Source organism: Rhamphochromis longiceps, linkage group LG3 (genome assembly GCF_057381845.1).
Source record: "Rhamphochromis longiceps isolate RC_006_pf linkage group LG3, R_longiceps_female_GT1.1, whole genome shotgun sequence".
NCBI lineage: Eukaryota > Metazoa > Chordata > Actinopteri > Cichliformes > Cichlidae > Rhamphochromis > Rhamphochromis longiceps.
Genome location: NC_140559.1, coordinates 14,740,651 through 14,755,251, shown reverse-complemented (window position 1 = coordinate 14,755,251; position 14,601 = coordinate 14,740,651). Strand labels below are relative to the sequence as shown.

Genomic DNA, 14,601 nt, shown 5'->3' with positions numbered 1-14,601 from the left:
TACTGTTAAAAATACTCCAAGTACTGTTTCAACTTCTTTACTCAAGTAAAAGTAAAAAGTACTGGCTGTGAAATGAGAGTAAAAAGAGCTGATTGAAGAACATTTCTAACACGTGTTTATACAAAGCTAACTGAACCATGTGCTGCATCAACGTGATAATAAAATAATATTATTCACTTTGTTTCTGTCTAAATTTGAATTCTAATAAATATTTTAGCTTGAAATAAGTGAAAAAAATCTGCCAATGGAACAAGTTAAAATTCTCTATTTTTTCTCTGGTTTCAAGATTCACTGTCTTGAAAAAAGTTCATATCCGGTGGCAGACACCCTCAGACATCGGTGCGTTGGTGGTTCTTTGTGTCTGGGGATGGGCGTCCAGGTACACACCGGCTCACTCCTTGGTGGATGCTTATCGGGGCCTGGAGCCTGGGGCTCGCTCGGGCCACTTCGGGGGTGGGGTGCCCTCGGCCTCTCGGCCTGGGGCTCGGTCACTCAGGCACAGCTGGCTGCCGGCGGAGCTCACGGGCGCGTCACTGCAACCCCCCCTGGCTTCTGCTCCGCGGCTGCTGAGTGAGCCCTCATCTGGGACTCTCCTCAGCTCTTTCTGGGACAGTGGCGCGGCTGCCCCTCTGTTGGTCTTCCTTGGTCTCTTGTCTTCTGGGGGCCTCTGGATGTCTGGAGTTTTGATCTCCTCCATACCTGCTTCATGCCCTGGAGGATGGGGCTGTGGCCCCCCCACACCCTCTAGCAGATCATTACATGAAGGAACCTTTTAAAAACAAGCGCGTCCATGCTCACAGGTGTACACACCGGTGCTCACACACACAAACTACACCCTTTTTGGCTCCTAACTTAAGGTCAAGGTCAAGGTCAAATTTATTTATATAGCACATTTCAAACAGCCGATGCTGCACAAAGTGCTTAACAATATAAAAATGGTATTGAAAAGCAACAATGTAATACAATAATAACAATAAAAAACAATAATAGGACAGTAAAAGAATTAAAACAATAACTACACTGATTCAAATAAGACCAAAATGTTTGGGTCATGGTGTGTTAAAGGCCAGGGCATAGAAATGTGTCTTTAGTAAAGATTTAAATTGCTCAAGTATTTGTGTAGATCTAATATTTAAGGGGAGACTATTCCAAAGTCTGGGACCTGCCACAGAGAAGGATCTATCACCATGGGATTTGAGGTTAGTCCGTGGGATGGACAGCATTAGTTTTGAGCTAGACCTCGTGGTTTTTCCTGGAGCATAGGCAGAGAGGAGCTCAGACAGGTAAGGAGGGGCTCGGGCGTTAAGTGACTGAAAAACAAAAAGTAAAAGTTTAAATTGGATCCTGTAGGAGACAGGAAGCCAGTGTAAAGAAGCTAAAAGTGGGGTTATATGCTCTCTCCGTTTGGTACCAGTTAGCAGGCGAGCAGCTGCATTTTGAACCATCTGAAGATGATGGATGGTGGCCTGATCTAGACCATAATACAATGAATTGCAGTAGTCCAATCTGCAAGTAAGAAAAAGGTGAATAACACGCTCAAAGGCGTTAGCCGGAAGGTATTTCTTTACCTTGGCTAGCTGTCTTAACTAAAAAAAACAGGACTGAACTGCTGCACTCACCTGCTTTTTCAATTTAAAAGAACCATCAATATAGACACAGAGGTTTTTTACATGTGTTTTACAATACGAGGAAAGGCGCCCAGAGTGATGTCGATATGATTAAAGTTGCCAAAAATGACAACCTCAGTTTTATTTTCATTTAGCTTTAAAACATTTAATGACAACCACTGTTTGACATCATCAAGGCAGCGTAATAAGAGCTGGGGATGGTCTGACCCTGCTTTTAAAGGTAGATAAATCTGCAAATCATCAGCAAAACAATGAAATGAAATGCTGTACCGCGAGAAGATGGAGCCCAATGGCAACAAATAGAGTACGAACAGAGCAGGACCCAAAATAGAGCCTTGAGGTACACCGTATTTAAGAGGGGCTATTTTGGAGTTGTGGGGGCCCATACTGACATAAAAAAACCTTTCTGACAGATAGGACCGAAACCACTGTAAGGCAGATCCTTTTAGGCCAGCATGAAATTCTAGCCGTGATAACAGGATGTCATGGTCGACCGTGTCAAAAGCTGCTGACAAGTCCAACAATAAAAGGGCAGCAGGGCTGCCAGAGTCCAGAGCTAAAAGAATAGCGTTAAAAATCCTTAAAAGTGCCGTCTCAGTGCTATGTAGTGGAGGCCGGAGACAGCCCTGATGCCAAAGGATCCCAAGAAGCAAGTGGTCTCACCCGAATACCTCGGTACTTCATATAAGTTCCTGTTAGGCATAGCAACAAAGAGGAATAAGGATTAATATGTGAGTGGGGCACACAAAGGAAAACTACACTGACCAACATCTGCACCACCTGCATTTACTACAAGAAAGCCTATGACTCTGTGCCTCACACAGGGATCCTGGAAGTGCGCAAGATCAACTGGACTGCAAGGACCTTCATAAGTCACCATCAAGTGCATTATTTACCAAGGAGTTGCTCTGTCCTCACAGCTGTTTCTTGAAGACGTTTCATCCGAGAAGCTTCTTCAGTTCTAGGGTCGAACTGTGGAAAATCCCAGATTTAAGCCCTGTGGGAGTGTCCCCCCAAGAGGGACAATGGTGTGAAAACGTGTGTGGGTCACAATCAGCCAAGGTTTTTGGGTGAGTTCATTGTGAAACCTAACGCCACCCTATCATGTGATTTCCTGAGGTCAGATGGCCCAGGGTGTGAGTGGGCGTTAAGGCGTCTGGGGAGGGATCTCAAAACTGGATTATAGATGGCAGAGAGTTGGTGTCGTAAACCCCCGCCTCTGTTCAAAGATGGTCGCTCACAGTGGACATAGATGGCTTGTGAACTTTGGCATCCTCAAAAGAGTGACCTTTGTCCTTTAGATGCAGATGGACTGCTGAGTCTTGTCCTGTGAAGGTGGCTCTTCTATGCTGTGCCATACATTTATGAAGTGGCTGTTGGGATTCCTTAATCTTAGATAAGTAAAAGCCATATCTGAACCATGGCTGAATGAAGGCACCTGTGAAGCCAGAAGAAAGTGTAGAGAGCTGAACGTAAACGGAAGAAGGATGAACTTCAGGTGTCAGCAAATATTACAGTATTACTGGAATTCACATCCTGAAATGACTGCAAATTACAGACCTATTTCCAAATTGAGTTTTATCTCAAAAATTCTTGAAAAGGTAGTTTACAAGCCATGAATATCCATTTTTAGAAGAATGTTGTATTTCGGAAGTTTTTCAATCTGGTTTTAAAGCTTTGCATAGTACAGAATCTGCCCTTTTAAGAGCTTTTAATAATTTTTTTTAGGAACTGCATCACATGACTGTGTTATGATCGTGCTTTTAGATTTAACAGCTGCCTTTGATACAGTGGATCATAAGATTTTAGTGCAGTTTAGAGCAGGTGGTGGGTGTTAGGAGAACCACACTGCAGTGGTTCAGATCCTAATTGGCAGACCAAACTTTCTCTGTGAAACTTCGTGAGCTTGTATCCTCTGCTGCTTCTTTTCAATGTGGGGTTCCACAGGGTTCAGTTTTAGGCCCGCTTCTTTTCTCCTTATATCTGATACCACCCGAGTATATTTTCAGGAAACATGGGGTTTCTTTCTACTGTTTTGCCGATGACTCCCAGATTTGTTTCCCACTTAAAAGATAAATGGTTTCTCAGTAGACCCTCTGTTCAGATGTCTTGATGAAATAAGGGCCTGGGTGCCTTTGAACTTTTTACATTTTAATGAGCAGAAAACAGAAGTGATGGTTTTTGGTGGCACTTCTGAGACCACTACTATGGATCTTGGTTTGCTGGCACAGTTTGTTAAACCAATCACCACTAACCTGGGAGTTTAAATGGAGGCAGATGATGAAGTTGAAAGCCAGGTCAGAGCTGTTGTAAAATCTGTCTTTTTTTCATTTGAGACAACTGGCAAAAATAAAGCCCATCTTATCAGAGCAGCTTTTTGAGACAGTAATCCATGTCTTTGTTACATCTAAGATAAGAGATGAGATAAGATGTACCTTTATTAGTCCCACATGTGGGAATTTTCTAGACTCCATTATTGTAACGCACTTTATAGTGGGGTTAGTGATGCATCTGTTAGGCGTCTGCAGGTTATGAAGCGCATCTTTTAACTGGAACAAAAAGGTCTGAGCACATTACCCCCATTTTAATTTCACTTACTGGCTTCCTGTCACAAACTGGTAGTAGGAACTCAAGAGCAGAGCGGTGTGACGCCTCCAAAAACAGTTTATTTACAGCACCAGTGCACGATATATACAGTGAAGGGAAAATCCAAACTCCAGGGAATCACAGGGTAGCTCTCTCACACTCGCTCACGTCTTCTTGCCGAAACTCACACACGCTCACACGACAGGGAGGTCCGGGGAGGAAAGTCTGTAGCAGAGGAAAGGGAAGTCACTCACAAATCACGAATCACAGGTATACTCAAGCACAGGTTCACAGGAGCTGGGAGAATCACTAACATCTGTAGTACAATCATCCAGCGATGAGAGGATCTGTGTTCCAGCCTCAAATAGTGCTCCAGGTGATGACAGCTGATTGTTGACAGGTGTGTGGGCCAAGGGCGGGAGCCCACATTGAGCTCCGCCCAGGCAGAGAGAGAGGAAACCAAACACCACATGCAGCCTTGTGGGGCCGGCCGGGCAGGCACGGAGACCATGACACTACCTGTACATTTTAGGGTCCTTCTTAAAGTTCTCTATTTGTTTTTAAATCTCTTATAGCCTGCCCCCACCTCTCTGAGATGCAGCAGCCATATACACCTTCCCACCCCCTTAGTAAGCATTAATTTGCTTTGGCTGTAGCAGCTCCAAAGTTGTGGAACGATCTGCCCTTGCACATTAGGCAGGCTTCTTCTCTTTCTGAGTTTTAAACTCTTCTTAAAACACATTTTTTTGCTGGCGTGTACAGCATTTTGTGAACCCTGGTTTTATTTTAAAGGGCTTTATAAATAAAGATGGTGTCATGCAGTATGGTAAAGTTAAATTAACACCTATAATTCACAGTTAAATAACAGTGGCCATTATGAAGTGTTACCCACTCAGTTCCTTTCTGTTACTGAATGAACTCCCACTGGTCACCATCAGCCTTTGCTGTGTTTGGTTTGAGTATCAATCCCTCTGGTGGGCTGTACAGGTATTACATGTGAATGGCAGTAGATTTTTTGTTGTTGTTTTTGCTGTTTTCTTCAGTTTTGTAACTAGAATTTAAATCTATCCTATAATATTTATGATTAAAAGTTACATTTAAAGAGAAGTGAAAATAAAGATCAATCCCAGCTGTGCTTAGATGCACTTAGATGGTGGGGAAATAGTTAAAAGAGAGTGGGAATCAACAGATCCAAAACTGGAAACATTTAATTTTAGTGTTTCATGTTGAAAAAGTGTCATGATTAAAGTTATGCATAACAGATTAAAATCACAGATTTGAAGCAGGAAGTTTTTAAATGTGCAAATAGGTTATTTAGGTTTTTACTCTAATGAATGCTTCTTTCATTCAAACAGTTTCTTCTTTACTGGCTGAGGCTTTTGTGAACACTCCTCCTCCTCCTGCTTTTAAAAAATCGTTTCCTCTTCCTGAATGAAAACAATCCACAGGTGTGATGTGTGACATGGAGAGCAGCCAGAAAACACCTTTGGCTTCTTGGCAGGATTATTTAATCTCGTAGTCGGTTCAGGTTGAAGATTAACTTTGTAGATGTCTACTCTATGTATAGCAACATGAAGATTTTGGATTTGTTTGTGATCCTCCTGTACGGTAAGAAAAGTTTCTTTTAAACTTATGACACACACACATATTTACACAAGCACACACACACTGGTTTTGCTTACAGAAACAGTCAGACAGGTTTGTGCATGTTGATCTGGAAGATAAGTTCTCAAATGCCGCAGGTTATTCTCGCATAGTTAAAGCCAAAAGAGAGAATTGTTTTTTGTTCTAGGACCAAGTGTATGTTTGCACCAGACTTTTACCATAAGAAGTATGTAAATGAGAAAAAAGTGAACTGTAGTCCTCTCATTTCTTTTAAAACAATGACGGGACTCAAACACAAACACACTGAAACTGAAGTCCAGCTGTAATCCAGGCCTGAGTTCTGAACAGTAAGACAGTCAGTGGGTAAAATATCACAGGCAAGGGGGAGAGATGACAGACAAAATATAAAAACAGCAAAGGTAAACACACACACACACACGGCATTATTATAGACAGGAGAAACGTCTTGGAAATAGTCTTTGAGCATGAAGAATCCACATCTGTCACTGGTGGGCAGATAAACTGAATCCGTTGATACAGCCATCCTTGGATGTGTATCTGAGGCAAATGATCAGACGGAGCAGGTGGTGGTCAAACCACACCTCATCCAAAGTTTGGGCATGGAGGTGGTCACCATGTACAAGCTGCTGGGTGTTCACCTTAACAATAACCTGGACTGCTCAGAAAACACTCAAACTTGGCACCAGGACCAAAGTCGACTGTGCTGACAGGCTGAAGTCTGCAGGACATTACTGAGGATGTCTGCAATCTTTTATCCAGAGCTCTGCTGTGGAGGCGGCAGCAGAGAGAGGGGCAGGTAACGGCTAAATAGCCTGGTGAAGAGGGCCAGCTCTGTCCTAGACAGTCCCCTAGACCCCATAAAGGAGGTGGGTGGGCTATTATGCACAACATCTCTCATCCCTGCATCAGACTGTGGATGGAGACTGTGGACGGAGACTGTGGAAGGAGACTGTGGACGGAGACTGTGGACGGAGACTGTGGACGGAGACAGTGGACGGAGACTGTGGATGGAGACTGTGGAAGGAGACAGTGGACGGAGACTGTGGAAGGAGACTGTGGACGGAGACTGTGGATGGAGACTGTGGACGGAGACAGTGGACGGAGACTGTGGATGGAGACTGTGGATGGAGACTGTGGACGGAGACTGTGGACGGAGCGCTATCACAGGTCCTTCATCCCGACAGAAGCCAGGCTGTAACATTATAAACAGGATAAACACTGTTTAGAAATATGTGTGTATAACTATCACTGCCTGCACTTTATGTGCACATAAAACATCTTGTGTTATTTTTCTGCACATAGTAACCATTGAATCTTTTTATTATTTATTTTTTCTATTTTTATGTGGGATCAATAAGGTCTTTGTCTATGTCTGTCTCCTCAGTTTCCCAGTGTGCCTCAGGTGTGGAGGTAGTAGAGGGGGCGGAGTTTGTTCTCCTGCCCTGTGAGTTTCCTACTTTTGAAGAAAAAGAATCCACAGCTGTGTGGAGTCGCTATGACCTCAATCCCTCCACAGTGCACCTGCGTCGACGAGAAGGCGATGACCTCCAGAACCAAAATGACCAGTTCAGCGGCCGAACATCCATGAATCCTGACGCTCTGGAAACCGGAGACCTCAGTCTCACTCTGAAAAAGCTTCAGCTGTCTGACAGCAGCAGCTACACCTGCACCGTCCGTAAGTTTGGAGTAGAACTGGGTCAGTCAAGAGTGGAACTGCAGGTTCAGCGGGTCAAAGGTGGAGGTCAGTGCAAAGAGATTCAAAATCACATGTAGTGTCACAGAGTGTTAATCATTTCATGTTAACATCATGTAATGTTCATGTTTTCATTGTGTTATAAGTTCCCATCAGTGTCCCAGTGGCTCTGGGTGTCCTGGCTGTAGTTGCAGCTGTCATCGTGGGTGTTGGAGTTCACTTCAGAGGCTATTTTAAGGAAGGTATGTTGTGTGTGTGACGTGTTTGCATTGTGAATAATCTGAATCATCCCTAAACCTCAGATTTGTTTTACTTGACTTGACTTGCAGTGTTTTTACTTCTTCTTAATCTATTAGTTATGTTAATAGGTGGTTTTAATTGTCTCCTTTCTTTCAATAAAACACAAACCAGTGTTTCCCCATGTTTCATGTTCTTAAGGAATCCTCCAGCGCATTTTGCAGAACAGGCTCCCCTCACACACTTTACATGTCAAACATGGGGGCTTTGACAGACTGCGTGCACAAATCATTATTTGTTTTTCTTACTTCACAGTCCCACAGGTGGATGTGGATTCGGGGGTGGAGTCTGTTCAGCTGCCCTTTATAACCACAGTTTACCGACATGAAGATGTAACTGTAGAGTGGACTGACAGCTCCAACAGGATAGTGCACGTCTTTAAAAACGGTTCTGACCACCTTGAAAAACAGCACTGGTTTTACAGAAATCGAACAATGATGAGGAAAAACCTGCAGATAGCTGTGGACCTCAGCCTGACTCTGAAATACCCGACAAACAGAGACGCACTCACCTACACCTGCACCGTCTACAGGGGGGAAAACATCCTAAAGAAGAAACAAGTGAAGCTCTATGTCAGAGGTGAGTGCTGTAGACAGAAGATGAAGATGTGAGTCATGAATTGAAGAGCTTGGTGACCACACTGATAATCTGTCCCTGAGGTGAACAGGACTTGATGAGTGAGCTACAGTAAGATCTATTAAGTTAGGTTTTTCAACCATTACTTTTTTATCAGCTCAAACTGAAGATGTGACACTAGTCCAAGAAATTGAGGAGTTTCAGAGAAATTTATAAAATAATTTAGAATGAAAATATTATAATGATTATGTTTTTGAGTCAATGTCAGCCTGAAAGCACCAGGATTTTGAGGATTAGATGTTTTCTTAAGGAAACTCACACGAGCTTCTTCTATTTCTTCTATTCCACATTAAACAACCTCATTAAAATGCTGCACGCTTTGTCTGGGCCTGCATAGCCCAGAATAATAGCTTATTTAACAAAAGTTCATAATAATCTACATGTAGAGAGAAAATTCAAAGGAAATATTAAGTAGGCAAGCTCCCATTATGGTCTATTAACATTTCCAGTTTGGGTGTAGTAAGTGAAGATAAAGACAGATGATAAATTTCTTCCCATAATTGATTTAGGACACCAAAGATAACACAGTGTCTGCTCAGTGGAGCAATGGGACAAATCCCAGGCTGCAGCCAGTCAAACATGTTTTCAGTGCAGATGTTTCACTTCATCCAAACAAAATGTTCTCAGTGCTGATGATGCTGTGTTCAGCTCATTGTGGTATTTTTTCTCCTTTCAGTCCCCCTGGTGGAGGTGGAGCAGGGGGTCGAGTCTGTACAGCTGCCCTGCAAAACCAAACTTCACCTGCTTAAAGGCAGTAAAGTGGAGTGGACCTGCATTTACATCCGGACCACAAAGGTCCACATGTCTGAGAACGGCTCTGACCAGCTTGAAGAACAAGACCACTTTTACAGAGACCGAACGAAGATGAATGAAGACCTGCTGAAAACAGGAGACCTCAGTCTGACCCTGAGATACCCCACAGACAGAGACAACGAAGTCTACACCTGCACCGCCTACAGCAGCGAGGGAAACATCCTGCTGAAGAGAGAAGTGAGGCTTCGAGTCAAAGGTCAGAAATGAATTTAAGTCAGTTATTTATACAGCACCAAATCACAACAACAACTGCGTCAAGGCACTTTATATTATAAGGTAGTTCCTTCAATAATACAGAGAAAACAGAGAAAAACCCAACAATCATATGAGCCCACTATGGGTAAGTGCTTTGGTGATAGTGGGAGGAAAAAATCCCTTTTAACATGAAGAAACCTCCGTCAGAACCAGGACTGGGGCGGCCATTTCTGACCCATTCCAACAAAACGATGGCTGATAAACACACGTGCTGTGGTAGAGAGGCAGAGGTTATTAATGACTAATTATTACATTCAGAGAGGTGTATTAGTGTATTAACACATCATCACAACCACAATCAACACAATCATCATCTCGGCTCCTCTGACGACCTGTTTGCTGTTGCATGCTGTTGAAAGGCAGTGGGGAGAGGGGACACTCGGGCAGTGCATTTATCACGTATAATGTGTTTCCTGGATACACTGCTGCTTTTACAGCATTCAGAGATCGATGGCACCGTGTCAGAGCTGGCTATGAACTTCAGACGGATCAGACTTTAACTTAACAAAAAAGTTATCAGTAGTTCTTTTCATCTTTCCTTATTACCCACACCTACATCCACTCTGTCAGGCCTAGGCTGCTCACTAGGGCTGGGTATCATCGCTGATTTCTATAATCCATTTGATTCCGATTCACGAGGTCCCGATTTGATTCAATTTAGCCTCAGACAGTCAGAAATATTATAATTCTGATCATTTATCAGTATTGATACATGTGAGACTTCATCACAATTGTGAGCATCACAGCAGATGTCTTTGTGTGAAAGTAACTGAGGATAAAACAGAGAAAAACATGAAGGAGATTTTCCTGGTCTGGCGTTTTATAGCAGATAACCTTAAAAATATTCTGCAGTAGATCAAAAACTGTAGAAAACCATGAATCGACATATGAACATTACCTGATGCTGCTGAAGTGAAGCAGAGCAAAGTTGCAGAGGTTCTTTTTAAAAGTGGAATTAATGATAACATTTATCAAATGTGAGTTGTAGTTTGGATCTTGTCTGTGAAGCTTCTCAGTGATCCAGGTCATCGTAGTCTAAGGAGTGTGGAAAGGAAAAACATCTGGACTTCTTTAAGTTGCTTGAAGACGTTTCACCTCTCATCTGAGAAGCTTCTTCAGTTCTAGGACCTAATTGGTCCTAGAACAAGTAGGCCTGCAGAGCGAGAGCGGAGTGCTCTGGGTAAACTGGTGTAAGATCCAATAAAGTGTCATCTTGTCATTATATGCTCCACTTTCTTGTAACTAGTTACCAAAATAGATTGTACTGATACAATACAATAGATACTTTATACACAAAATGAGTTGAGATCAGGAGTATCTGTACTTCATTGATTTGATTGATCGCAATCTGTGTGTTACATGAACACACAGATTGTAGTTTTGGGTAAGTTTAAGGGTCCAAATATGTGTTTCATTCAATGATATACAGATGAATTTACCCTTTTTATGTAATCTTTCTTTTTTGGATTTTTTGTTAATAAATGGTAAATGGCCTGTATTTATATAGCGCTTTACTCAGTCCCTAAGGACCCGCTTTACATTACACTCAGTCATCCACCCATTCACACACACAGTCACACACTGGTGATGGCAGCTACAGTGTAGCCACAGCCACCCTGGGGCACACCGACAGAGGCGAGGTGATAATTTGTCTCCCTTTATTAAAATTAAACTACCATAAAAAATTAGAGACTCGTTCTTTCTTTGTGAGCAGTCCCACTCAAATCCTACTAAAGTGGACTGAAGGCAACAATTCAAAAGAAATGAAGAACAACCAATAAAATACATTAATCCTGAATTAAATGAGTGTAGTATATTTCATCTTTAGGAAATCAACACAAGCAAAGACAAATATCATAGTTTGAGCTTAAAATTGAATATTAAAGTTCTCTTTGGAATCATTGAATAAAACTGCTGCTGTGTCATGTTGTGTTTGTTGTCCTCTCAGTCTGTCAGGTGGACGCGGAGGAGGGGGCGGAGTCTGTCCAGCTGCCCTTCACAACCACAGAAAACCTGCCTGGAGATGCTGAAGTGGAGTGGTGGCGCTATGAACCTGAACCACCGATGACTGTTCACAAATATCACGCCGGCTCTGACCAGCCTGACGCACGAGACCAGTTTTACAGAGAGCGAAACGAAATGAGAGACGACTCACTGAAAACTGGAGACCTCAGTCTGACCCTGAAGCTCCCCACAGACAGAGACACTGGAAAGTACATCTGCAGAGTTGAGGGGAAAGGGATCAAGAGAAAGAAAACAGTTCTGCTGAGAGTGATGAGTCAGTGCAAATACCTATGAAATATTTCTTACAGTGTATTTGTTTATAAAATGACAATAATTAAATGTAAATATCAGACTGCAGCATAAAGAAGCTTAATAAGGTGTTTTCTAGATTCACTGCTGTCTGTACAGCTCATGTTGTGTTTGTTGTCCTCTCAGACTGTGTGGTGGAGGTGGAGGAGGGGGCGGAGTCTGTCCAGCTGCCCTTCAAAACCACACAAAACCTGCCTGAAGATGCTAAAGTGGAGTGGAGACGCTATGAACCATACAGGAAGGTCCACGTGTATAAGAACGGCTCTGACCAGCCTCACAAACAGCACCAGGTTTACAGAGACCGAACGGAGATGAATGAAGACCTGCTGAAAACTGGAGACCTCAGTCTGACCCTGAAACAGCCCACAGAGAGAGACAGTGGAGAATACATCTGTAATGTCTGCAGCAAAGAAAGAAGCATTTCAAGAGAGACCACGGTGCTATTAAAGGTCAAAGGTCAGTATAAAAATATAAGTTTGTCTCTTGTTGTCTGTCCCTGTCTGACTGTCTTGTCTCTGCAGGGAGAGTTCAGGTCCAGGATCAAACAGGGGACATCAGGAACAGAAGCAGCTCCATTGATCCGACTCCTCTGATGGCTGATCAACCAGTTTGATCTGTGCTTAGTTTAGGATCAGCTTTTAGTTCAAGTTAAAATTAAAGTCCCTTTCTCATGACTACACTTTAAGAAAGGGACTGGAGCACACCAGCCTGCGTGGCAGAGTTCCAAGACTGTTGGGGAAAAAAACCCTGGACTGATGAGTGTGTGTCATTACACACTGCATTTCAGAAAAGGAACCTCATACCAACAGTAAAATATGGTGGTGATAGTCTGATAGTCTGAGGCTGTTTTGCTTCCTCGGGACCTGCAAGACTTGCCTCCCTAAATGGAACCATGAATTCGGCCCTCTTAAAGAAACAATTCTTTAGGAGACTATCTGGCCATCCGCTCTCATCTGACCTGAAGCGCACTTGGTTTCTGCAGCCGGAAAATTATGCAAAACACCCAAATAAGTCAAAGTTCTTACCTGAATCTGATTTATATGCTGTGACATGACCTTAAAAAGGTGGTTCATGCTTGAAAACCCAGCAATGTGGCTAAATTACAACAATTCTGCAACAGTGAGTGGGCTGAAAATCCTCCACAGTGCTGTTAAAGATTTATTGCAGGTTGTTACAAATGCTTGGTTGCAGTTATTTATTAAATTCAGGGGGCAATAGCTTTTTCTGACATGTTCATCTAGGTTTGGGTTTTTCCCCTTAATAATAAACACATTTATTTAGAAACTGCATTTTGTATTTACTTCTGTTCTTTGGATAATATTGTAATTCAATTAATGTTTTATCACTCACCTTTGAAAGTTCAGGTCAGGGGTTAACGTGTGATAATGAGAAATAACAGAGAAAAACAAAAGGAAGAAAAGGAAGGTGCAATGAGACATAGGAAATCATGATTCATGGCAAATGAAATTTATCAATAATTGAAAGCCATCCTGACAGTTATTACAAATTAATATTAGCAGGTTCAGTCCCAACTGATGACCTATAAAGATCTGTGTCATTACCAAAGTGTCACAAAAGAAACATCTCATGATGGGTAAACCAGTGAGCCGTCTCAAAACCTTCACAACCGTATTGTTGCAAAACATACTGAAGGTATTGGTTCTAAACTACTGGAGGTTCTAGTGAGCACTGTTGGGTTCTTAATGCAGAGGTGGAAAGAACATCATTTCACCATATATAATAATGATCAGAAGAGTCGTTGAAGAGCCAAGGTGCTACAGAAAAACCTGGAATCAGCAGGTATAATTGTTTCAAGAAGGCATGGCATGTAGGTCACCATCCATGGTGCCATTGCTGAAGAAAAAGCATGATGAAGAGCATTTAAAGTTTGCTGAACATTTAGAGAAGCCAGTGAAATATGGTCTGGTCAGATGATCATATGATTGTTCGGTTTTTCTCTGTAGGGTCTACCTTACAATATAAAGGTGGTTGTTATTGTGATTGGTCGCTATATGAATAAAATTGACTGGAAATGAAAAGATGACATTTAGTCCTTGCCAAGCTCAATACAGGAAGGCTACACAGATAAAGGTCAGTAAAAATAGTGTTCAAGCTTGGTTTATTTTCCGGCTCTACATAAGAAACGCTTCAACCACGAGTGATGGCAGTTCACTGATCATCATTTATAGATGTAAACTGGTTGTCTGTGTAAACGAACTGCTGCTACTGCTCTAATCCAGCTGAGCACTCAAGACTCAGCTATTCACACACTGCTTTCTAAGCACCCTTATCAAACACTCACGTTTGGATGGAGGCGTCAGAAGAAATTTGGCGTTCAGTATCTTGCCTAAGAATACTTCAGCATGCAGACAAGAAGACACATTTAGAAGACAACCCACTGCATCACATGAGCCTCAGTCAGTGTTCACAGTGCACAGAGAGATCCTGCTGGTTTGCTGTTTATGCATTACTAATTGTTGACATGCGTGTTTAAGGTTCGGTGCCCAAACTGACAGTGACTGATGGCAACATTTAGACTGAAAACCAAACAATGAAACTCTGAGAGACACAGGACGATTATCGACTCTGTCCACACAGTGGAAAATTAGTTCTTAATAGAGGAAACATCGTCTACATAACAGACCCAATCAGCAGGAGCGATGCTAAACACAGCAGCTGTGGTTTCCTGTTTGATGAAAACAGGTCGTCTGCCTTCATGTTCAGTCGTCATGTTACAGATACTAACTGAACTGA

General features: G+C 42.5%; 1 protein-coding gene across 2 annotated transcripts; it reads left to right on the top strand.

Annotated features, from left to right (window-relative positions):
• The first annotated feature begins 73 nt into the window (after nt 1-73).
• On the top strand, nt 74-13,783 carry LOC146673055 (uncharacterized). Of its 2 annotated transcripts, none has more exons than XM_085401469.1 (8): nt 74-5,822; nt 7,225-7,581; nt 7,680-7,775; nt 8,086-8,409; nt 9,143-9,475; nt 11,483-11,812; nt 11,974-12,303; nt 12,369-13,783. In XM_085401469.1, the coding sequence occupies exons 1-8, from the start codon at nt 5,774-5,776 to the stop codon at nt 12,458-12,460; spliced, it is 1,911 nt and encodes a 636-aa protein (XP_085257595.1). In that variant the 5' UTR covers nt 74-5,773; the 3' UTR covers nt 12,461-13,783. The 2 variants fall into 2 exon arrangements, with proteins under 2 accessions (XP_085257595.1, XP_085257594.1); XM_085401468.1 differs by having other exon boundaries at nt 1,149-7,007; nt 12,369-13,781.
• The last annotated feature ends 818 nt before the right edge of the window (nt 13,784-14,601 follow it).